Here is a 27156-nt window from a genome sequence, read left to right on the forward strand (position 1 = left end):
CTGTGAGCTGTTAAGTATCATGGAATAAAAAAGTATTATGGCAAATGAAACTAAGGAAGAAAGGAAAGAAAAATTACATCTGTATGTTAACCAAATGCAAAACACGCAGACACACACACACACACACACAGGAAAGACAATTTACAATATCAAAAGAAAACAAAATCACTTTTTAATTGACTTTCTCTTTGCCAGTTCTGAAGTTAAGCACTTGCTCCTTCCTTATTAACTTTAGTCTTTTGAGCAATATTTTCCATTGTAAGCACTTTCTAAAAAATCATTTTCACACATTTCTCAGATACATCAATCCTTCCGGCATTCCTCTCTGCGCACATTATGGTACCCCAGCTCTAAATATAAAAGACTTTTATTATGTCCATTAACCATGGACATATGTGCTCCAAAAGTTTCCTGACACGCAGTCATTTGTGGGTTTTTAATTATAAACAGAAAATATTCACTAGAAAAATAAAGAAGCAAGCCCATAAATATATCTCTATACACTGGAGTTTTGTTTGTATACGGCAAAACGTTTGGATACGCGGCTTTCCCCCTGGCCAGCTTCAGAATGCGAGCACACATACGTTTATAAACACACAGACATGTACGTAAATTCACATGTGCAACTAAATCCATGCATCGTACAGGACTCAAACATCTGCAGTTATGGGTACTGCTGCCTTATTTCTAAACTAAGGGAGCAGATTTTTCTTACACTCACCAGGTCTCACTCCACACGAAAGTTTAAGTGGGAAAGAAGGCAATGCCCAGTAAAATACTTGACAAACGAAGTCATATTTATTGAATGCGTTTTATTTTAACAACCAAAAAATTCTAACAGCCTAACAATGCACATAAGTTAAAAATTAATTATCACTTAGTGATAACAAAGATAGTTGATTTACATGGAAAAAAGAACATTTACAATATGTTAATCCTTATTCACATTGTTGATACCGCAATAAAACACAATTTGTTTTTTCATTTCACAAAAAAAAAAAAAAAAAAGGCGGGAAATTGTGCTTTGTCAAGAGGCACTACAAGAGAAAGTTTCTTCTTCCAAATAGATATTATATGACAGATATTGAATAAATAGACATATATGCATTGTAATTCGCAAAGATCTGGCAAGACCACAGGCTAAAATGCCCACAGATTCACTTAGAATCACTGCAAACTTGGCAGTGAAATTAAAAAATAAAAGGCAAGACTTAGCATTGAAAAATACCTAACAAATTTTTGGTTGAAGTGTAAAAGATACCAAATGCGGATGCCATCGATAGATGAACCACCTTGTAAGAGCTTGGCAACATCAGTTTCCATTACATGTACAGAGTGACCTTCAGCAACAGTGTAAGAAGACAATTTGGAAAGAGTAACTCGGAGATCAGGAAGCAGCAAGCGTGGACTTTCGGATTAAAGCTGCAGCATACTACGGCAGCAGAAGGATGGGCCCGGGGCTTAACTGCAAACAACCATCCTTTTGCAAAGGTATGTGACGCTCGTGTCAAGATAATTTTTTCAACATCGTTATTTGAAAAAGTACAGGAAAATGTCCCTTTAAAAACTCCAGAGGTTACTGAGCAGCTAGAATTAGCTTGTATTGCAACATGTCTTCTCCCTGTATATTGTAAGTTCTGAGTTAATATCTACACATAGAGGTTTTGTTTTTTTTTTAACTCCTACCTTTTATACCTTTCAAATATATAAATAGTATTAACAGTTATATTACAATGTCTGTGTAGTAAACAGAAAATAACTTTCAAAGTGATATTGCATGAGGTCTTTAACAAGGTTGCATGAGAGCAGAACTCCAAAAAAATCCAACCGTGTGGGACTGTCTGGCGGCCAAGGTGAAGCATGGGTTAGGTTTGCAAGGCCAGTCCTGCAGGTGAGGTCACCTCTTGCAATTACTCTAAGTACAAGTGGGAAGAAATGCTACTGGTGCTTCTGACAGGAAGCTACAGGAGGTTTGGAGAGCTATAGTAGGTTGCAGCTTTAATGCTCATTCCACTAAACAGCCAGTCGGCATTAGTTCTGCTTTACGTAAGGTAATTGCTATGTCGGTAACTGAGAAAATGTTTCCGTTTACGATGAGTAGGTGATTCCACCGAAATCGCTTCGCTTACTCTATTGCCTGGAGCTGCACAATGATTCAAAGAAAGGTTCTTATTAGGGCTGCCATACCAGGGAAGGGATGAGGCATGTGAGAGCAGGGACTCTAGAAGTTTGGTCAGGTGGATGGAATGTGGACGAAGAAGAGGAAGCCCAAAGTGAAACAGAAATAGGAAACATCTTTTGGGAGATGGAAGGATGGAGGTTTATTTGAGAGGGAACCCCTTTAACCGGGCGGCAACTTCTTTTCTAACTTAACATTACATTGAACTATTTTCTATTAAAAAAAAAAAAAAAAAGGAGAAAAAAGAAAAAGAGAAAACAGCAACAACAAACAACTTTTAAATGAGCAGGCTTATTCATTTTAAGATCTGAAGCCACGAACAGGTAAATAAGTTTCACAATAAAATGTGGCTCATACTATGAATTCCATACGTCCAACGTCAAAACGTCATTTTATCAAGACAAGTTTTCTCTGTACTGAATTTCAGTTTTATTCATTTGGAATTCCACAGAAATGCATCTGTTCACTACAGTAATGACAAGTTGAATAACGGAACACGTCGAGTCATTTTAAGTGTGCATTGTGTCTTAAGAGCAATTTGACTTGTATCATTTTAAGGTGCCCTGATTTTTTTTTCCACTTTCCTTTCTTCTTTCTTTTTGGCAGTGTTGATTTATTTTGTTTAAATACATACCTCAAAAATTACCCATCAAGCTGCCAGATAGGAAGCCATAGAATTAAAAAAAAAAAAAAAAAATCAGGGACAAACACAGAAAATAAATAGGAATTCAAAAATAGTCACCCCACCCTGAGAGCAGGCCGCAGTTTATCAAAAAGCCAAAGCGACTCACTGTGAAGTGGTTTTTTTTTAATACATAAACAAGTCTCTTCTTTAAGAACTCATTTCACAGTCTATTCTTTCAGATTGTAAAGTTCTCTGTCCCATGCAATTTAATATATATATGTAAATATATAGATATATACATATACATATACACACACACTTGTAGCTTCCTTCATTTGTTTCGTAGGTCTTTTCGTCCTGGAACTTGCCTGATGTCTCTTCCGTAAGTGCAAGGATAATGAAGGCAGAGTTTCCTGTGATTATAATTACTATGATCCAGTCAATTGTAAAAGTGTAACACTTTAGTGTCTTTGCCAAGGCGATGTCTGATTCGGGAATACTGAACTTATTCAGTCTATAGGTGTATCCTGTGCAACAAAAAAATGTCAAAAAAGGTAAGAAAAACAAAACAGACAAAAATAAAATAAAATAAAGCAAAAAAAAAAAAGTTTTTAAAGAAATTAAAACAGAAAATCCTTGGACCGATGTATTGCTTTGCCTGGTAGGAGTTCACATTATCTCTGGTCGATTTCAGCAGGCGCGGCCTTGCTCTTTTCAGCATTTTCCTCCTCGGCCTCTACTTTGTACATCTCCTCAGAGCCTTCCTCACTGTCGTTCTCCTCGGACTCTGTCAGCAGCTCCTCGTCCTTATACTCAGCCACGTCCACCGCGGAGCCCAGGTGTTCCTTGAGCTTCCCATGATGCTTCACATGATACCGCTGGTTCTGGAAGAACTTGATGATGGTGTGTTTGGGGAGATCCAGCTGAGCAGAAAGCGTGTGGATAGCTTCCTGATCAGGGTACAGGCCCACATCATGAATAAAGCTTTGGAGGATCCCCAGGGCTTCCAGGGAGATCTTTGTGCGAGACCGGGGCTTTTTGGCACAACTGTCTTCAGTCGGAGGAGGTGGGGGTGGAGCTTCTTCTCTGGGAGGGGAACTCTCCTTGGCTGGCTGAGACTGCTGTCTATGAAGGACCTGATAATTAAAATTAAAAAATATATATATATTAACATTTGACGCAGGATTTTACCTTTCAAAAGCCATCATTCCTCTGAAATTGTGCTGTCTATCTATCTACCTTTGGAGTCACGTAGTCATTTGGAAATTCAGGTCTTTTGGAAACGTAAAAGAATTTCTGGTGATTTAGAGTCTCATTTACAAAACAAGAGGTTAAAAATAGTTTGCTAACGTGTATATTCTGAGGCGCAAAGAAGTTAAGTCATTTATTGGCCAAGGTCATTTGCTTTCAAACAATCTGGCTCCAGAGCCTTCCCTGCTGTTAACCAGCATGATAGGCCACCTCTCTAAAGCCTAATGGCAAAGCAGTTGGACTCCGTGAGAAGTACTGGCTCTCCAATCAGACCTCATGGGTTCAAGTCCAGACTCTTTCGCTTAGTTGGATATCCCTGTATAAGAGAATAACCTCTTTAAGCCTCAATTTCATTACCTATAAAAGAAGGGTAGGACACTGACTTCGTAGGGATGTTGTAAGAATTAAATAACAAAACAGATGTAAAGAATAGTGCTTACCTTAAGTCAGAGGTTGACAAACTTTTTCAGTAAAGGGCCAGATAGTAAATACTGTAGACTTTATAGGGCCTTACAGTCTCTGTTGCAATGACTCAACTCTATCTTTGTAGTGTAAAAGCAGCCATAAGTAATATACAAGCAAATTAGCATGGCTGTGTTCCAATAAAACTTTATTTACAAAAACAGGTGGCAGATCAGATTTGGCCATGGGCTACAGTCTGTCCACATCAAGCTCAGGGCAAACATTCAATAAATGATAGCAATTATTACCATCAGCCTCATGATTACTCAAGAGTATAACAGAGGAATAGTTGACACTTCGGCCAGAAAAATCAATACTTCGTAAAATTAGAAAGAACTTGTGTTTATTTTCTTTTAGCCCTGATATTGACCCTTAAACATTAATTTTTTAAAAAACATTTTTTTAAATATAAAAACGTCCAAATTAATTTAAAGATACAACATTTTTCTTAAATTAAGAATTTTAAATGACTTTTATACTCTCATAGATGGGCCTTCTTAATATCACTTTATAAACTATTAAAATTCTGTTTGCACACACTCCCTATTTTGTTTTTTTAATCCTTAACGTTAAGGTTTTCTAGTTGTTGTAATTAATTTAAATTTCTCCTTTATCTCTACATATCTCCCACTCATTTAAAAACAAAAAACAAAGGGATGGCTGGATGGCTCAGTAAGGTTAGCCTCTGACTTAGGCTCAGGTCATGATCTCAGAGCTCTTGAGTTAAAGGCTCCCGTCAGGCTCTGTGCTGACAGCCTGGAGCCAGGAGCCTGCTTTGGATTCTGTGTCTCCCTCTCTCTTTGCCCCTCCCCCCCACTCACACTCTGTCTCTTTCTCAAAAATAAACACACACATACACACACACACACACACACACACAAATAAAATAAAAACAAAAAACTCTAATGTTTAAATAAATTTCTAGCCTCCAGATAGAGATGCTCTTGCCTGTGATGCCATATCAGCCGACTGTACTTCCCAGTTCCCGTAAATGCTCCATTTGACCAGAAGCACAGTACACAGTACAGTGGGCCAATCCCCAAACCCAATACTCTATATTTATTTTCTTGTTCTTTGATCTTTCTAAATAAAGTCAGATATGCAACCCCAGACAATCACGCTCTGTTCGTATTGCCACTTCTAATGATCTATATAAGCTGATCTTGCCCGAATGCCTCAGGAAGAGTGTTCTGCTGTTTGTGAGGCACCGTACTCCCCCAACCCGTGGACTGTTTTCCTTGAATAAAGGACACCAAACTCGTTATTAAATCATTTTAGTTTTGCCATTTGACACTAGTTAGGCAAGCTTATTCTTGATCTTCAACATCATCTTTCTGCATGACATAATTTCCCATTTTAATATTAACTTAATGAACTTCCATCTGACCGAAGAAAGAAAGCTATGCAGAGGAGACTGTCCCAACGACTTGCTCCTGCTGCCATCATAGGCCCATATGAGATGGGCTCCTTGGACAGGGGAGAGGATCACTGGATCCTGGAAAGGAGCCTAGCCACTGCTCGGACATTATAACATCAGCAATAATATTATAGAATTAAAAGGCTACTGTGATAGTCCCCACTAAAAAGCATTATGTCAACTCCAAAGACAAAGACCACATTTCCTATACTCGGATCAGTGCCTAACTTTCTGGGTCCTCCCAAAGCCTTTATGGATAGTGAGTTCCCATTTTAAAACACACACGTTTCTCTTTTACTATTCTCTCATATTTTATGCAGTCTCTTTCATGTTAAAGCAACAAATTAAACATTTTCCAGAATTCAGGGGGAAATCAATCCAATCAGTACACAAGGACACATGTCTGGTGACATTAAAGAATCGGTGGTACCACCATCCCCAGCACCACTCCTACGACCACCACACACTCCTCATATGACCCATTCTCTTCTTCTCGGGCTATGAAATATCAATAGCAAAGCAAGAATTTAAGGGAAAAAATGTCTGCCATCTATTTCAGTCTCAGAGACCACCTGATGAAAAAAATAACTTCTTACCAATGTGACAATGTCAGCCTTTTATATGGAATTTAATAAATATCAGGACCCATGAAATTGTTACCTGAGTAAGGTAACAACAAGCAGAAGAGGATGAAACTTTTCAAATAATAATTAGTAATCACGTAACAATCAAGATAATAATCAAAAGGATAATCAAAAGGAAATAAGAATATCCATCATAATAAGCTGACGGCTGGTGGCAGAAAGAAATCTAAAATACAGGACCATAAAACAGTGGCACTAAAGGTCCATATAATGTTGGCCAATTAAAATGAATGTTCTTGGCATTTTCTTTACTACTTTCAACTAAGAGTAAACTCATGTGGTCTGCTGTGGTAAGCTGGCATCAGCAAAAACATGAGAGCTCTGTTACTTCAACATCCTAATTATAGCCGGAAGGGAACGTAGAGCTGTGCTGTGGGCCTGTTCATGGCACTTTGATGGCAGAAGATATTCGCTCTGAGGTCATAATCTGGGCCGCCCGGCCATTGTCATAAATGAACCACTATGTCAACAGGTGAGGATTTTGGGGGTTTTGGTGAGAAAGAGAAAGATAGACACTGAAATTATATATGAAATATGTACTCAAAGAACATACATATATACTCAAGCACGAGTACCCCCTATTAGAGCAATTGTGTTAATTGGAAAACAAAAGAGAATTAAAATGCCCATTTTCTAAATTATGCTTGCCTTCTGTAGTAAAAGTCAGCATAATGGTTCCATTTAGTTAAATAATTAGATTGGTTCTTTAGGGGTTTTCCATTTTGCACTGGTTAGATTTAAAGAGATTTTCCAAAACTATACTTTGAAGTTACTATAATCTTTCTGCATGATAGGGTTTGTTCTTCTCCTGAGTCCAGCCCACAGGCCTGCTTCACCTCCCCTTTCCCGGACTCTAGCAGTCCTAACGCACACATGTAGGGAAGCCACACATGAAATAGCGGAACAAGAATAGCTACCGCTTACTGAATGTTACTCTGTGCCAGGCGGTTCTAAGAACTTTACACAGATCAGTTTATTCAATGCGCACAATTCCTCATGAGGGTGCTATTTGGATCAAGAATAACCTGGAAACATGCAGCATCTCAGGAAAACCCTTTAAATTGGAAATTATACACATAGGGCGCTGTCAGTGTGAGAAAGCATGTGTGCAAGGGACAGTGGCAATGCCACTTTGGATCCTGTCTCTCTTTCTCTCTACCCCTCCACTGCTCTCTCTCTCTCTCTCAAAAATAAAATAAAAATACAAAATTAAATTCTTTTTTTAAAAAGAAATGATATATAAAGAGAAATGTTTTATTTCAGGTCAGACAATATTCTATAATGAATTGGGTGGCATGACAATATTTACATGAAGATTAAGTGACATTTCTAGTATCTTGAAGCACAAAAGGAGAGAGCAGTCAAAATAGAGAATGACAAAGTGAGAAGCTTTCAAGTGAAACTGTCTCACAAGTTACCAAAAGAGCCTGAATGAAGTTTTTCAGTCACACTGCCCCTTTTCTTTGGCTGTAATTCTCTGTCAACCACAGTATGTGTAAGACCTGAGACAAAGATACTCCAGGTTGTGTCCTAACTATCTTCATTTCCCCCAAATGTTCTAATTACTCCAAGCAGAAAGTTGTTTGTCTCTAGACAATTTTTAGAAAAAAAAAAAAAAACCAGAAAAAAAACCCTGCATAGATTTCTGCACTAACCAATTGCAATGGCTTATTATTATGACAATTAAGGAATTTTTTTTTAACACTCATTCATTTTTGAGACAGAAAGAGACAGTATGAATGGGGGAAGGGCAGAGAGAGGGAGACAGAATCTGAAGCGGGGTCCAGGCTCTGAGCTGTCAGCACAGAGCCCGACGCAGGGCTTGAACTCACAGACTGTGAGATCGTGACCTGAGCCAAAGTTGGACGATCAACCCACTGAGCCACCCATGTGCCCCAACAATCAAGGAATTAATGTCATGCAGTGCTTCCTTCCAGTGGTGTTAAGTACTCTAGACAAAAATAGAGTAGAGCCTAATGCTTATAAGACAGTCTTTCTGAGACAAGGAGATCAATACAATCCTCTCTTAAAAACCTCCCATCTAAACAGCAGGGGTAGGAACTTTTCTTCATTTTCTTATATTTTTTCACCATTTTATTTATTTTATAGAGAGAGAGCATGAGCGGGGGTGAGGGGCAGAGAGCGAGAATTTTAAGCAGACTCCATGCCCAGGGCAGAGCCTGGCATGGGGCTTGATCCCACAACCCTGAGATTATGACCTGAGCTGAAATCAAGAGTCAGCTGCTCAACCGACTGAGCTACCCGGGCATCCCATTCATTTTCTTACATCTCAAGTAAGTAATGTCAACACTTCTAGCCTCTTTTTCATAGGATAGGTTTCTGAATTCCCACTTAACTGAATTTTAGTTTTTCTGTTTGAATTTCTCAGCGATGCTAAAAATTCCTTGTTGGTTAACTAGATGAATCAACTCTGGTTCCTGTTTCAACCAAGTACCCTTAGTAACTTGAGTGTGAGGCCAGGCCACTGATTCCTGCTTGATGGACATAGAAGTTGTCCTGATCCTCAGCTCATTTGACAATTCAGGCATCTATTTCTGGCTGATGATTTTTTTTTTTAAACCACAAAATTTATAATTACTTTAACCAAGATGGAGAATGCCCTGCCAATTGAATAGAGATCTATGTTCTTTTCTAACGAGTTCTTCACACAACCACATTACTGTTTCCTGGGATTTTTCTTTAAGTTAAGGTTAATGGAGTATCTTCCCAGTATTTATATATATATTAAAAAAAACAAAAACAAAAAACAAAACACTGCCCAAGTCCACAAACTTTCCAGTCTTATCCTTTTTCCTCTTTTACAAAATGGGTCCAGTAGTTGATTGTTTCTATTTGTAACATCCACCATCTCTCTTCATGTGATCTTCCTAAATAACAGAATACATCCTTCTGTAGAGACAGCCGTCCACCCTTTTACTCTTGACCTTTGCAAACTGAAGCCTTACCATTCATTCTAGCTCTATTTCGGTTTAGATTTTTCTCCGTCACAACTGAACTGAAATCAATCTAGTCAAGAATTCATTTCTGATAATTTATCCAAAGGGTTTTAGTTCACAGTTTCTCTTGTGGATTTTTCAATATGACAATTAGTGTTCACAGCACTGAAGTGTCTAAGTGGTTGCAATAATAATGGTGGTGGTAGTGGCAGGAGTAGCAGTAGTAGAACTCATATAAAGTGCACGAACCAAACACTGGCCTGAATGCTATAAATGTTAAGTTTATTTATTTTACAATAATCCTGCAGGTAGGTATTTCACCCCATTTTATAAGAAAACTGGAGTTCAGCAAGTATAGCTAATTTGCGTGAGGCCACATAGCGTGTGAGTGGCAGAACTGATATTCTAAAACAGATCTGTCTGATATTAAATCCCATGCCCTTAAACATTGTGCTCTCCTGCCTTCTATTGAACAAAGTCTCTAGACTTTGAGGCGACAGAACAGAAGTAAAATATCAGGAAGTAATAAATTCTATGGGCAAAAAATTAAGTAATGCATAAAGAGGAGAACTGGGGAGAGGAAAAGTCATTTTTGATATGGTGACTCAAGGAAGCCTCCTTAAAGACGCAGCATGTGAGCAGAGGTCTGAAGGAAGTGAGGAACAAGCCATGCAGAAGAACGTTCCAGGAAAATGCAACAGCAAGCAAAAGGCCAGTAGGGAGGAATACACTCGGTGTGCCTGAAGAACGTCAAGGAAGGCAGCATGTTAGAGCTGTACCACTTCGTACAGCAGCCAGTAGCCACATGTGCCTATTTACATTTCATTAATTAATTAAAACTAAAATCAGAACAAAGTAAGACTCAGTTCCTCAGTCACATTAGCCACATTTCACGTGCTTGATTACCGCATTGTGTAATACCATATTGGACATTTCCATCATCACAGAAAGTAGTATTGAAAAGCCCTATGCTAGAGAGAAATGACAACCGTCAGGTGGCCAGGGCCAAAGCACGTAAGGCTCTGCATTCTACCCTCAAGATGACAGGATGCCCTCACAATGAAATGCAATCATAACCTGATTTAGCCAGAAATATAGTAGAGCTTGAAACTGCCACTATTACTAGAGAAAAGAGAAATGTTCATACAGTCACATACTAAGTAAGAAACCCTCAGCTTGTAATATATTTCCGGACTTTGAACAGACTATCACAAATAGCAACACTATCATAAAACAACTAGAAGGATGCATTGGTACTTCTGTCTTCAAGAGAATAGTTAATTGACATTTGCCTGATGGCTGCCTTCCTCAGGCACCTTCTTCAGAGGTGCTTATCATGTCTAAAAGGAATTATGTTGAAGACAATCCACCCTGGGTTAAAAGAGTAAAAAAAAAAAAAAATGTTGATTTATCAAGTATTTATGGAATGTCTATCATATTATCATGTTTGCATGTATTAATTTACAAAGCTTTCTAAATACATACTCCTATCTCCAACAATTATGTGTTGATGAATAAGTTGTGGATAGGATATGAACAAACAGAAAGTTAAAAGTCTAATAAACTCTTTCTTATTTATTTGCTGAAATCTCTTTAGGCTGAAATATGACATACATGTACATAAATGGACATAAAGATAGTGATGAAGAAATAAAAGTTGTAAATATATTCACAGGAGACATCAATTTCAAAATAAAACCCCAAATTTCCTAGCCCCGTGACAAAGCACAACCATAATATGGGCACATGTCGTTTTTCTGCCTTCAAAACTGAAAAGTTTGAAAACACAAGGACAAAATGGTACCATGACAAAAGTCTACCAAGAAAAGATAAAGCAGCTCTTCTTAAACCTCTCAGTGTTCAAATAGGTTTTGAAGGCCTCAATGAAAACCAGCTGGGAGCCATGTGTAAAATATAATGGTTTTTGCCTGCAGGGAAGGAAGTGAGATCTTGAATGATTAAGTTCAGGAAAGTATATAATTCACTGTATCATTATGGGGTGAACTGGATTACTTATAATAAGCCAAGACTTTGTGGTCTTTTTTATATAGAGAAAATGAGAAATTATTAGGAAGGTGACTGTAGAGGGTGGCTGATCCAGGGTGGTAACAGGTTAAAACAGAAGCTTCTCAGATGCACACATCCACCTCTCTATGACAAGACTTACCCAGAAGACTGAGCCTTACCCAGAACGTCAGGTCCTAAGTGGTGATGCTCAACAACAGGAGATGAGAACACGAACAAGATGACTTTTGTCTCCATTTATTTTGAGTTAATATCAGAATTATTTTTACTTGTCTAATCTGCCTCATCTATGACAACAGAATATAAAATATTTGATCCAAAAAAGGAAAACATGCTTCCACTAAAAGTCCTGAGAAAATATATTTCACAGGCAATGAGAACAATTGGTTGGAACAACTGAAAAGTCCCTGTGCCTAACTCAATTAGAATTTGTTAAGTAAATAAATGAATGAGTGGTGCTATTTAAAGAATAGATTATATATAAAATATCATGTAATGGAGATATTTGTCTCAAGTTTCAACAACCTAGCTCTACCCCCTAATATTCCCTTTTCCCCCAAATCAGCATTTAAGACAATTAATTTTCTCAAAAATTCAGTGGGAAGAACTTAGCATTAATGACTGCTAACTAATATAAATATTAATGTAACCATTATACATCTATCTCACTTATTAGGTTGTGAGCTACATATCAGCACACCATACGTCTGGCAGACAGTAAGTGGCCAGTATGTCTTTGTTCTGCTCTTCTGGATTAACTCCATATTCTTTCTTATCTTCAGACCAGTTATTATTCTTATTTTGCATAACTTGTTATTATTTTTCTTGTTATGGTTCCATTTTAGCAAAACTACGTTAAAAAGTAAATAAACTGTTATTCATCATAGACACATATCTAGTGGGTATCTGAGAGAAAATATGTATTATTTTTTTTACCATTCCTTCATTAAAAAAAAAAATTTAAGCACCGTATAACCCAAATGATGGCATGATATGTAAATTGTGAGCAGGAGCTTGGGGGGTGGGGGGAGGCGGTCACAAAGTTTTGGTTGTGAATCCAGTTATTACCCTGAAAAGCACATCTGCTTACTAGCCTTACAATTCTGAGCAAGTTACTTTCTCTGAGCCTCCCAATCTGTAAAATCTTCCTTCTAGTGTCATGAGGATTCAGTGAGATGATGCATGCTAAGTACTTAGCAGAGTGCTTGTCATAAGCAGGATTCCTGTAAATAACAACTACCCTTAAACAATGAGAGGGGGATGTAAGAATCAGTAGTATAATGCCTTGTGTATTTTTCTATCAGTTATGTTTATTATAAAAATTAGCAACAAATTCAGAGATCTGTCTGTGCTTTTCACTGCAAAGATTTAGAGTTACAAATGGGCATGTCTACCGGTAAGTTTTCTTACTTCTTTCACTTATATTCTACATACCTCTTCATTCTTTAACATGACACCTAACACACGGAAGTTGCCTTTTAAGCATCTGTCACGTGGAATTATCTCTCATAGTCATAGATCCGTTCAAGGTGACACCTTCTATATGCACAGCCTGGGATCCTTTTAGGAAGACAAGCTTTAACAGTGGTTCTCAAAATGTGATCCACAGACTGCTGGGGAAATCCTGATTCCCCACCAAGAGGTCTAGGACATCAAAACGAAGACCGTATTTGCTTGTTTTGGTCATGCTGAAATTTGTACTCACGGTACAAAAGCAAGGGTGGGAAAACCGCTGGCCTGTTGAAATAAATGAAGTCAATGGCACCAAACTGTGCTGGTGGTTGTAGGTCTTCACTGCCATATGCACACAGTAAAAATGCCACTTTCATTTAAGAATGTCCTTGATGATGCAGTAATATATCATTGATTATATTAAATCTCAACCCAAGTATACCCCTTTTTAAGAGTTTGTGTGAGGAAAGGGGAAGTACACATAGAGAACTATAGACAACTGCAGTGAGATGGCTGTCGCGAGAAAGAGTGCTTGTGTGAGTATGTGATATGCGAGTTAATCAAGACACCTTTGTCATGGAATATCATTTTTACTTGAAAGAACAACAGACAAACTATGGTTATTCAGACTCGAGTATCTGGCACACGTTTTCTTAAAAATGAGGTGATCCTGCCACTTCAAAGAAAATAACCTGGTAGCACTTTTGCCAATGATAAAATTTGACCTTTCAAGTGAAAATTAGAATTTTGGAAAACATGTAGCTGCTACTATAAGCTTAACAGCTCCCAACAGTAAAGACGCTCCTGATGATATTGGTGGCAATGTAACAAATTTTTTAAAATATGTCATACTAATGTGTCAGCATTTGGAAGGTCTGCATCATCTGGTAGATTATCTTCCAACTGACCAATGCATGACATTACAAAATCACGAATAGGTAAAAGATCCATTCAAAGTGCAAGGCAGACCCATGAATTATAAAGTCTGAAAGTTTATCAATATGACTTTACATTCCACTTTGCAACTAACTTTTTTTAACGTTTATTTATTTTGAGGAGAGAGAGAGCACACTCGCATGCGAGAGCAGGAGAGGGGCGGAGAGAGTGGGAGAGAGGGAATCCCAAGCAGGCTCTGTGCTGACAGTGCTGACTCTGAGCCTCGATGCAAGACTTGATCTCACAAACTGTGAGATCACGACCTGAGCTGCAATCAAGAGTCCAACGCTTAAGTGATTGAGCCACCCAGGCACCCCTGATTTTTAAAAACTTTTAAGACACTACCACTGGCAAAGTTTTCCTGTAGTACCAAAGAATAATATCACATTTACCTGGAGAGGCTATTAAAATATTCCTCCCTTGGGGCGCCTGGGTGGGAGCCTGGGTGGCTCAGTCGGTTAAGCGTCTGACTTCAGCCAGGTCATGATCTCGCGGTCCGTGAGTTCGAGCCCCGCATTGGGGTCTGTGCTGACAGCTCAGAGCCTGGAGCCCATTTCGGATTCTGTGTCTCCCTCTCTCTCTGCCCCTCCCCTGTTCATGCTCTCTCTCTGTCTCAAAAATAAATAAACATTAAAAAAAAAATTAAGATATTCCTCCCTTTTCTAATCCGTTGTCTGTGTGAGGCTTGACTTTCTTTTACTCCAACCAAAGCCACATATTGCATCAGGTTAAATGCAGAAGCAATTATGAGAATCCAGTTGTTTTCCATTAAGCCAGACATTTAAAATATTTGCAAAAAATATATATAAACAATGGTATTCTTCTCATTTTTTGTTTTGCATACACAGTTATTTTTCATTAAAATGTCTTGTTTACACATATGTACATATATTATTTACAATCATTTTTAAATTAACATTTTAGACTTTCTCAGAATTAATTTCTAACGTGGCAAATATTGATAGATATATATTACTACTGGAGTCCTCAATAGTGACAGTGAGAGGGGATACTGAGACCAAAAAAGTTTAAAAACTCTGAACTATATGAATCACACTCAGTATAGCCCTTTCTCCTAATGAAAAGAAAGTGTTTAATATAAAATGCAAAATGTACCCTACAGTTAAAAAACATCCTTATTTGAGCCAAGACACCAAGGAAGGTCTTAGAGAATGAGTGTAAGAGAAATTACATGTGCATTATGATTTGTCTCTTGATTTTATCAAAGACATTTTCACAGGCAAAACATTCTTTTAGATACACAACTCAGCACTATTTCAAACTTCAAATGATGTGACTTGCGTTGACTCTTACGGTTGTAATTTCACATCCTAACACTATTATAAGACTTATTAAAAACCATGGTTTAGTTTTGTTGCTTTTTTTGGATTATACAGTATCCTAAGGTCAAAACTCAGGAAATCTGTTATTAAAAAAAAAAAAAAAAAAAGTATCCATGAAGTGATGACAAATTGCAGACTACAGGTGTTAGATTACATTTTGACTCCAGGCAGGTTTAATATAAGTTGGTTTCCTTTTACAATTGCTCTTAGCACATACAGCTATAGGAAAGGGATTTAAAAGAAAAAAAGAGAGGGAATAAGAAAAAAATTAAAAAAAAAAAAAAAGAGTGGTGCTCAATAAAAGAAGACCACGTCAAGAGAAATCAATACAAACAAGCAAAATGGTAAGAAGTTTGACATGGAAATATGTGTTCAATTTCATCCAGCCTTAGTCTGCGTTTCCTTTAATATTGTAACCAAGATGGTATTGGAACATCGTGTATGTTTTTAATGCAGTTTAATAATTGTTTCTCAAAATAAACACTTTGGTCAAAGATAAAAGCATAAAAACGCTGTGACACAATAATCTGTTAAAATAAACTTAGGGGATGGAGGAAGCATAGTTCTTAAAACAGCCTTTGGCTTATATCACTTCCTCTTTGGTAACAAATTGAGAACAACTATACCAACAACTCTGGTATGGTTTGTGGGGAGTGGTGGGGAAGAGTGTTGCAGTCATTAATATGACTATTGGGAGTGGCCAGAATCTGCAAACACTGAAGAGGTGGCTGGGTGAGCTGCTTCTTCAATATAAGGAGATGAGCTGACAGAGAGTAAATGAAGCAGGCTCCAGATGACTCTCTCATTCAAACAGACACCACGCCAATACAAAACAATCATCTCTCCTGTCAGAATCCAACAAAGGTAAGATGTGGCCATATATTGAACCTAATGGTAATGATATCTTTCTCGTCATCATTATCACCTGTTGAATAAGTTTATTTGCTCATTTAGGGCCGAACGTGACCCAAAGCATTCTGGAAACGTGACAGATATAATCCATGAGAGGTTCCAGGAAGAACGAACTCTTTAGGATGGTCCAGTCCACAACTATGTGTCCTTCTGCCTGGGAGAAACCACCTCCCAGCCCGTCCACCCCAATCTCATTTGATACTCATGAGCATTCATTTCCTCCCTGTTCCCATACACCTCCACTACTTTTCACAATGTCTTCTCGAAACACAAAACTTAGCTTAAGAATTCACAGAGAAGGTCTATCTCTTAAAGACCACATTCAAGGTACAGGTACTAAAGTGTCTTTAGAGACCTTATATTTGAGTTACAATGAGATAAGAGTAGCATGGATGTGACCAGAGCTGGCAGTTACCTCTGGAGTTCTGATTTTTAAATGAATGCATGATTTGTCTCATTGGTATAATCAAGAGAGAGCGGCTTTTGCACCAGCACAAATGAAAGAGGAGCTTAAGTCAGGTTAAAGACACGAGGATAACTAATTGAAATGGGTAAAAGTTAGGACGACCTGAGTACCAAGAATTCATAATGGTATTAAAAGAACCAACCTGGAAATTCATAATACCTCATCAATGGCAAAAGACCAAGAGAAAAAGATGTGCAAAGGGTTCAAAATAAAAACAATCCATTAAAATTCTTAAACTAAGTCTCAGGTAAAGTAAAATGCAGCCCAAATGAAAACAACTTCATCAGATGCCAGGAATACATGACCCAGGGAGATCTGAAATTTGATTTTTTTTAAAGAAATTCAAGGTAAGCTTAAAAGAAAAGGTTACAGACTCTTTCAGATAAATAAATATCAACCAATAAGTTTAACCAGAGCAGAGTTCTGATTCCTTTTAAGTGAAAACAGGTTAAGTTAAATGAAGGTAGAGAACAGACGTACTTTGCAAGAACAGACACCATGTCGCCAGCCAAGGACTATGTCAATGAAGACTTATAGAATGATTCCTAAGGTAAAGCACTAGAGTAAATTCAAGCCACTTCCAACAAAATGAAATAAAGCCTCACTCTTCCTTGACTTACATACAGATTACATAATGCAGCTTGGTAGTCATATGTCAAATTTCTATAATTATTTAAATCCTGTAATTTTGATATTATCAAAGTGCTTACTATCTTTTGGACTTCTCATTTGTTAAAAACAACAAATTAATCTCGCAATGTCAATGGCTACCATTGCAATTATTTTTCAGAGGAGGAAATGAATATATGAAATTGAGCTCTGACCCCCCAAATCACAACCCCTGAGACTAACATGTAACAAACATGCTTACTGCTATTTAGCTGGTAAATGGAGAAACATGCAAAACTATGTTCTGTTTAAATGAAAGTTTTAACACAAATTCGTGTTAGTGTGAATAAATGTCTAATTGAAGTATAAAAATGACACTAAAAATGGCGGAAGATACTACTGAAGTTTTCAAGTGTAGAGTTAAAAGTAAAGACAAAGAAGTTGGGAAAAATTAGAATACATTATGGAGAAGTTCCTCTCCTAAATGTTAATTTTGCATGGGTTATAAAGGGATTGTTACCTTTTTTGTGTGTACCATTTTGAAAAAGCACATACCCAATTTTGTCAAAATTTGCTGGTATAAAAAAGAGATACTCTTCCTGACAAAGTTCAGCCAGGACTTGGTTTAAAATTTAAAAAAAAAAAATCTCCTTAATTGTGATGGCATTTATGTGTTAACACAACTCGTGACACTGCAGTTATGTTGTTTCCCAGTTTCTGAAAGAAGAGGGTTTAAATTACTTATGGAGAGAGGGTGTATGGATTAGATTCTTAACGAGTAGGGGGAAGGGGGGAAGAAGAGAGAAGGTAATCCATGTGCTTGAGGCCTCACATGGGCTATTTAGAATCCTATGATAGGCCACATTTTGTGTATAATTTTTACAGTTGGGGCACTCAGAAGTCAGAACAATCTGACAGTTATGGTTAGTGAAAATATTAGATGTTCGCCAATAAAATACTACCTCAGCATATTTTTTGCTTTCTGAATGTAACCACTTAATAACAGGACTTGAGAAAACTGTACTGTGTGAATCAAACACATAAAAGTACAAATATTCCTTTTATAGAAAGCAAATCTTAAGTAGTGCATTATAATCAACCATTCTGGTAAAAGACAAAATATCTAGCATTACCACACCACTGACATGTTATGGTTTATTATACCCTAAAGTCCAAACTGGGTAAACAAAGTCAAATGATCAAAGAGGGATTTTTTTTCTCCTCACACTGTGACGTGGAGGCCATTGATCTCTACGGAAAATGCCTTGTGGTTTACCCATGAAAAGGTGTCAAATGAGAGCTTATCGGACACCTTAAGTTTTCAACTTCATTTATTTAATTTCATTGGAGATTGGCTTTCCTTGGTGTTATTTTCTTTCAAGAGAAAAAGAATATGGAAAAATTAAATGATGTGAGGTATAACTTCCCAAAGGTCAATTCTAGAGTATTCTTTTAAGTTCTAAACCACTTATAATCCATTATAAGGACACTGGTTTTACATCCTCCACATTAATGATCTTACTAACTGAAACCAGGTATGGGGAAACTTTTGCTTCTAAACTTTGTGGTAAGTACATGGGGTGAGAGGTGGCAAACAGACAGGACCAGGCACTCTTATTTAGACAGTGGTTTCCTCAAGAAAATAAATCTGTTCCCAGAATACCAAGGATGGTCACTGGGAAGAGAAATCACAGTTCCTAATTCCCTGGGGCGAAGTAACTAGATTGGCAATTCCTTTTCCCACAAGAAAATTCCAGTCTCCAAGCTGGGGAGGAACCATTATATTTCCAGAAGCCAGTCATCCAGCATCCTTATCTACCCATATTCACAAAGCAACCCCAGTCTTGTCTCTGTGTCACATGGCCTTAGCTTTCCTAAACACACTTGCTTACCTCGGTGTAGGTCATCCTCAGACACGAGAACTGTCAAATCATTATACTTTCAAATGTGAATTTGCTTAGAGGTGGACTTACTTTAATAGCTGAAAACTCAGTACAAAACAAACATACTTACAAATGACATTCACAGGGAATTAATCATTAATGCTCTCAGCTGGTGCCCTAAGACCTCCTCAACCCAAGTTGCCTCAGCCAGGATCTGAGAGTTCTTGCTGACTCTTCCCCCTCATCTGAAATTCCACATCTAGTCAATCCCATGTGCTGTTGATTATTGCTTTTAAACAGTTCTTGGATTATTTTTTCCTTCTATGTACCCCATTGCTGTTATTCTGTCCTTTATAATCTCTCTTATCTGAATTACTACGACTTCCTCCCGGTAGGTCACCTGCCATGGCTAACAGAGCATCTTGCCAAAGGCCTTCAGTGACTGTAAGATGGGTCAAGGCCTCTTGCACATCCAAGAGGGCTCTGTGACCTGACTAGCTTTTGTTCTTGTTCCTGTCCTTGTTCAACCCTCGCCTTTTGGGCAGTGCTCTAAAGCTGGAGCCCCACCCTCTGGTCCCTCTGATCTTTGTGCCCTCACTTCCTCATGTCCCCTTTATCCAGAAAGCTCCTCTCATGAGGAATTCTCTAAGGGACCCTGAGTAGCACTACTCCCCGGGAGCCTTCTGGCTCCTCCTGCTCACCAGATAAGGGCAAACATGGCCCCCTGTGCTTTTTTTCTCTGTATTCACACACTGTATTACAGCCATCTGTCCTTGTACCTGTCTCTCCATGAAGCTACGTGTTCCTTAGGGGTAGAGTCTGTGTTACGTTCATCTGCACACACTCAGCACAGGGTCAGGCACTGTGTTTTGAGTGAGCAGTTGAAACCTAAACTTTATCCTAAAATGTCCAGAATTTGTCTGTATTGGTAATAGCCAATTTGGTTACACAAACCAAAAGTCTTCTTAAAATTTGGAACACATCTAATAGCTCTAAGGGTTTGGAAAAAAAAGGGCAAGTTCACACAGGCACTTGTTAAAAAATGGTTATTACTGACAAGAGTTGAATTCCAATAGTTTGTAGTAACGCATTAAATTCACAATACACTTTGTATGGCTAACAATAGCATAAAGTGGCTCATGTAGTTCTTTAATTTCCCCCAAATCATCTGAAAATTACTAACAGTCAGAGATATACCTTTAGTGGGTTACTATTCTCAAAACTGATATATTCATCAGTTTGCTTCACTCTCCTCCTCCCCAATCTGTAGAATATTTCTACTATCAATAGAATTCAAAAGGTCCACAGCAGTTTCTATGGCAAAAAAAAAAAAAAAAAAATATGTTGCCAGAGGGGAAAACAGCAAATAGCAATGAGAGAATCCATACAAAAGTCAAAGAAGGGGAACCTTTAAAAAAAAGAATAGACAAAAACTAGGTATATTTGCTTTAAAACGGATCATATGTATCACAAGAAAAGCCTGAGACAAAAATGGCTATTAACTGAGTGAAATGTGAAAGAATGTTGCCTATCTACAAAATACTACTGAAAGCACTATAGGTCTTTTTTTTTTTTTAATTAAATACGAAAATGATGATCTTTGGAGTATAATGAATGACATTAACCCACGTGTAAAGAACCAACAAAAAAAGTAACAAAATCAATTCAAAGTCTATAATTTTGTCCCCACTTTGATTCAATCTTTGTAGATCCAACACCACACAATCTAAAGTAAGGCAAATGGTTTAAAGTTCTAGCCAGATACTGCCTTTGCTGTTCTACCCACTTTGGTAGGCTTATTTTAGATTTTGTTAAAATTTGTTTTTAAAATATTCAACTAAAACTGGGGCACCTGGGTGGCTCAGTTGGTTAAGCATCTGACTTTGGCTCAGGTCATGATCTCATGGTTCATTAGTTTGAGCCCCACATTGGGCTCTGTGTGGACAGCTCAGAGCCTGGAGCCTGTTTCAGATTCTGTGTCTCCCTCTCTCTCTGCTCCCCGCCCCCCCCCCCCCCATGGCTCTCACTCTCTCTCTCTCTCAAAAATAAATAAACATTACAATAAATAAATAAAAATAAATAAAAAATAAATAAAAATATTGAACTAAAATTAAATCAGGGAAGTATAGAAAATCTAGAAGCTAAATATAAGGCTGATATCACACTGATACTTATGGAGACCAAAAAGCATTCGGCTCTAAAGAATGTTTTTTGTTTTAAGGGGTAGTGTTTAAGGTATTACATAATCATCCTTACTAAAAGTATAGTTTTTAGCTTTGTCAGGGTCTCTGTTGGAATTATAATTCCAGACTGAACAAAAAATTGTATCAAAATTCTCTTATCATATTAAAATACTTGATCATGTGTTCCCTCAAGATTCTCAACTTTCTATTTCTGAGAAGAGAACAGATTTAATGAGATATTTTCAAAGTAGAGCTGGTAAAGGGAATATTTGTGAAAAGCACTGCCAAAAGACAATTCATTTGGTAGACACAGAAAAGGCAAAATTTACCACAGATACTGGAGGAATGGGTATTAAATAATCATCTCTGAATAAACTCTACAAATCAATATGGGCCTTTTGGTCTAAACTAAAGACAGCATTACCTAAAGGAAATCTCTAAGGTCAACCGGCAATTAACTGAAAGGTTTTGATTGAAAATGCTATTGACTGCTTTCATATCAGACAGCTTCCTGGCTATTATACTTCATGGGCTAAGTAGGTGCCAAGACATTAAACTGTCAATAATCTATTAATACTGGACGGTTACGCTCACTCTCCCTGAATCTGCAGGCAAAGATATTCCAGCCAAGTACCTGCTTAGAAGTGATGCAAATTCCCCAACCCTGAGAGGAAAATCATATCTTTATTACCTCCCAGCTTAAATGCCTACGAGTGTTGACAGAGTGTAAAAAAAAACAAAACAAAATATATCCAGATAATAGATGCTTATTCAGAGGAGTTAAACTAACATTTGTTTTTCAAAAAATTGCTAAAGGGATGGTGAACATGTCCTGGAATCTGACTTTCTTTCTAAGCCATATTTAACAGTTTCTAAATTGAATGTAATAAACACTTTACAAAGAGGAATGAGAAGTTATTTAAAGTGAGGCTCATAGGTCCCTGCCACTCAGCATCTGGAAAGCAGTTATACTTGGGGGCGGGGGGGGGGGGGGGGGGGGGGGAGGTAGGGTGACTTTTAATGAATTTAATAGAGAAAAGCACTTTAATTAAATGCTGTCAGAGTGGATTGTATTAATGACTGCACACAGAGGAATTTAAAGCAAGCCAAGTTTATTTAGCAAATAGAAACTGGGCGCTCGAGGCCTGCAAGTATTTATGTTTCTGCAGTTGCTGTACATCTAGAAGATGATGGTGGTGCCAGATGAAACCACTGAGTTATTAGATATGATTTTATTTATTGTGTATTATTAAAGTTTTGAAGGCCTCAGGGGAATGGATTTCATTTTCAAAATGAAATACCACATTTGATCCGAAAGGGTTAAGAAAGGAGAATATTGTCCCCCAATGTTTTCTGTGCCCTGGACTTCTGATACAGCTGAGTGGTTAATGGGGATGACCTTTTCTAGGTTTATCCAGTCAGAATTCACTCCACTGCACAGTAGTGGGAAAGAAATCGATGACAGTATTTCTTCTATGACTTTTTCTAATTTTTTTTCTTTTCTGTGATTTGCCACTAAACATAATTCATTCTTTTACACATAGCAATAAGCTGAAAAATGACCAAAGCTCCTAAAAATCTCCATGAAAATTTGGCTGCCATAACTTTCTTAATGAAAAACATGAAGAGCACAAACTTCTACAAAGGAAAAGGTATCGAATGTTTGACTTGGGGCAACAGGGAAGAAGGGGTTTTCCTCAGTGTCTTCTATTCAGAGGCTGACCACAGAACAAGCCTATTATTAATGATAATATTTTTAAAATAAACAAAGAAAATACGAGCCTTAATGCATGAAAGCTGTAAAAGATTGAAAAGCTGGTCTGGCTGGAAAATACTGTGTGTGTGTCAAAATGATTTTCTCTACCGTTTGTAAAAATGTAATTATCCATGATATGCTATTATCCATGATATGCTACAAGGGTAAGGGATTTCTAGTAAATCCATTGGAAGCTGAGGATTCGCCTTTGGTCTTTAGTTCCTGACACCACCATGTCTGTGAGATCACAAACCACTGCCATGATTTACCACATCCTTCTTGCAGTTATATATACACTCTTTCAGTCTGTCTTTAGATTTTAATTCAAAACATGAGGAAGGGGGAGAAGGGAAACGTGAGGATGGGAGAAAAAAAACAAAACACAAAACCCAGCACCTATTTCCTTTCAAGAACAGAGTAATGATCACAAATGAAGACTTTCAACTTTCTAAATAAATAATCTAATTTTTAATCCCCCCCCATCCAAGCTATTTATTAATATCACATGTTAGATCTGTGTCTTTGTAGTTCTGGAACTTATAAAGCAACTCTGCATTTCCCATCTGTGCCAAGATGTTTCAGACTAGTCTTTGAAATGCTGCAAATGCAGATGAATACGACACAAAATAGGAACTGATTACATACACATTCTATATGTGAATAATGGCAACACAGAACACAGATGACAGGACATGTTCACATAGTGTATTGTACAATTCTGCTTCATATACGCAAGTATGTAGGGACCATCAAAGTACAGCCTGCTGTCTCTGATACGTCTGTTCTAGGAGATCCAAATAAATTGGTTGATTTCTTCTAAATAAAATGACAAGAAAACTTCTTCTTCCCTGGTACATCAGTAGTTCTAATATGAAGATATATTAAAGAATCATCAACTGATAGAACATACCGATGCATTTGATCCAGATGTGTTTTACAAGCCAAAGAATTCGTCAATTTGCTTCTCTCCTTTCATTACTAAGTACATGACTGTATTAACTACACACACTGCTTAACTAGTTTAGCTTTACCTCTCTGGGAGGCTTTTGTTTCACATGATGCATAAACTCAAATGAGGATTTCTTTCAAGAGTATATCCCTTAAATCATGCCTTACATGGAACTATTTGACATTTGTCCACCATAACTCCTTTCTACTCTTCTTTTCCCACACTTTGAGTATACTGTTGACACAAACTGTCCAAACACTGAAATGAGAAAAACTATATTTAAAAAATTATTTGCATGTAGATATCATACTTATATACTATATGCTCACTTTAGCACATTCTGTTCATTTGGATCACAATAGAAGTAAGAAGATCTTTCCATATCCATATGTATTTCTTTAGGAACTCACATCATGGATTTCAGCTCCATAAGTTTAGAGTACCTTTTAAAACATAACTAACTTCCCATAGGGGCGCCTGGGTGGCGCAGTCGGTTAAGCGTCCGACTTCAGCCAGGTCACGATCTTGCGGTCCGGGAGTTCGAGCCCCGCGTCAGGTTCTGGGCTGATGGCTCAGAGCCTGGAGCCTGTTTCCGATTCTGTGTCTCCCTCTCTCTCTGCCCCTCCCCCGTTCATGCTCTGTCTCTCTGTCCCAAAAATAAATAAACGTTGAAAAAAAAATTAAAAAAAAAAAAACATAACTAACTTCCCATTTTGAAGTAAAGCGTTCAGTTTATCACATCTAAGAAATTAACTCTGTTGAAGGGGAAAGAGCAGAAACAATGACTGTCTAAACAAACTATTTTTTATATCTGGGTGATCAAGTGAGCTGTATACTATCAATCAGCCATTCAGTTCTGGAAATACCTTTCTTTCATACAATGCTTTTTTGGTATGTCTTTATGAAAAATAAATACATGGATATCCACAGGGCTTTAAAAAAAAAAAAAGTTAATTGGAGTCTCTTCGGTGTTGTGCTAGTAAATGTGTAACAATGGGCTCTCCAGAGAAAAAAGCCCCAATTGGATCATTTGCCTGTTCTCATAGTGTGAATAATCCCACCATGGCCAGCTCCATTCTACTAAAGGTGAGACAAAATTTGAAAATTCCTGAAAATTCAACAATCAGCGCTGCTAGCCAATTCAAGCCTACTCCAGCACACTCTGAGTCTGCTATAGAAAGTGAAACCTGTCCCTTTTCTGCCTCCCAGACTTGCTCACTGGAGCTCCTTTGCCTGGCCTTACTTACCTGTCATTTTCCTAGCCCCAAAGTGATTAGGATGATCCTGATGTGACACACAATTCAATAAGAGACTCCATATCAAAAGGTGAAGGGTTATATGGTTTGCAGTGAATTAGATCTAGAAACAACTTGTGAGGAAATTGAACTTATGACCTCAGAACTGTCAAATCTATCCAGTTTGCTTGATCTCCCATTTCTAGGGTTAAACTGAGTAATAATAAAATAAATGAATTTCAGAACTTTGGCAGTTTTCCTTTAATTGAAATTGTGCTTTTCTATCATTACAAGGGGAAGTTCCAGACTTCAACTTAATAAAAATCAGCAGTAGTTTTCAGCCACATTAGATTTCCACACTAAATAGAAACAGCTGAGAAGCCACGGTAGGTAGGTTTGGTTACAATAGTTTAAAACTCAGTGGCTGGCTTTCTCTTGCAATTGCTATAACTATGAATCATAAGAAAATCAACTGGATCTCTCTGAGCAGATATAAGGTGTCCATCATCTGTTATTTTGTTGCTACTTTGTTTTTCCAAAACGCATTTGATCCCCCCAGGAGTGATATGGTTTTATTTTTGTTTTCTACATTTTCATTAAAATACTCAAATGGGAATCAGAAATAAATAAACCAACTCATAGAATGAGTGTTTCAGATAGAAAGAGTCTTTGGGATCCCCTAATCCATGTTATAACAGTTTACAAAAAAGTAGAAGAAAACTAAGGGATAAAACCAATCATCCAAGGTCACATGCCCAGTCCCAGTGACTAGAGTCTATGCCACTTGCAGGGCCCTTTGCTTTACAGTATCTTTTTACCCATTTTATCAAAACAGTTCATTGAAAACAGAGATAGAAAGTAGTTTTTATTCTTTACAAGATGCTCTAGTTCCTGAGACAGTGAATAGGAAGTCTTGGCAGGTAACAAACACAAACAGAAATATTTTAAGTTTTTGAGAACTTTTTACTTTAATGCCATACTACACTCAGATTTAAGCAAATCCCAATCATCTATTTGAAATGTGTTTTTAAAAATTATAACCAGAAGGCCCTGCTTTCAAATAAAGAATTTGTTTGTTTCTACCATTATGTAATAAGCAAGACATCATGATTTTTCAAAATTAAAATCAAATGGTTGTATTTATCATCAAATTCTTAACCCTATGATTTTCAATCATGGGACCATAACTTATGCATTTGTTGTGACCTGCACTTCAAATAATTTGGTACCATCAAGAGCAAAATTTATAAGCATTTTACTTTTTGTCTTTTGTTTTTGGTAAATTAGAGTTGATTCTATATTCCTTCTACAATGACACTAATCATATATACTTTCACCCTTGTTTACTTGCATATGTGGGAGGGAAAGAGGTAGAATTCCAGTTAGTGATGGTAGGAATTGAGTCACTTACATGAAAACCACCCATTAGTATTTTCAGTATGAAGGACCCACTAAAAAGTATGCTAAGATCTTAGAGAATTTTGCATCTCTGCTCAACATATCATTACCTAGCCTGCTCTGCAAAAGTCTATATTCTTTTCCCTGCTGGTCTTTAAGCAACTCAAGATCAGATAAAATTTATTTCCCCTTGTTTGAGTCCATTGGAGGCCAGTACAGAGCTGCTGATGTGGCAGATGCTTACTTAATACTAGACCAAAGAAACTCAAACATCATCACTGCATGGCATCTTCACAACTCTGTGGATCCTAACATGTTGCAAGATAAGAAGGACAGCAGAACTCCCAGAGAATATGCAGAAGCAGAGTGGTCTTTTTGCTTGTTTAAGCTTAAAAAAAAAAAAAAAGTACCAATCTACGTTTGTAATATCCAATTACATTTAAAAAAAAATTTTTTTTTAACGTTTATTTATTT

The 27156-nt window shown here is 37.4% G+C and overlaps 1 protein-coding gene across 2 annotated transcripts in view; it reads right to left on the minus strand.

Annotated features, from left to right (window-relative positions):
• Window positions 1-776: 776 nt before the first annotated feature.
• SATB2 (SATB homeobox 2) overlaps window positions 777-27156 on the minus strand; it is a 191045-nt gene continuing 164665 nt past the window's right edge. For both annotated transcript variants that reach the window (XM_045034242.1, XM_045034241.1), the window contains exon 11: window positions 777-3940. In XM_045034242.1, coding sequence (XP_044890177.1) covers window positions 3479-3940 — 462 coding nt within the window. In that variant the 3' untranslated portion in view covers window positions 777-3478. The remainder of the gene's footprint in view (window positions 3941-27156) is intronic.

This window comes from Felis catus, chromosome C1, assembly GCF_018350175.1.
Source record: "Felis catus isolate Fca126 chromosome C1, F.catus_Fca126_mat1.0, whole genome shotgun sequence".
NCBI lineage: Eukaryota > Metazoa > Chordata > Mammalia > Carnivora > Felidae > Felis > Felis catus.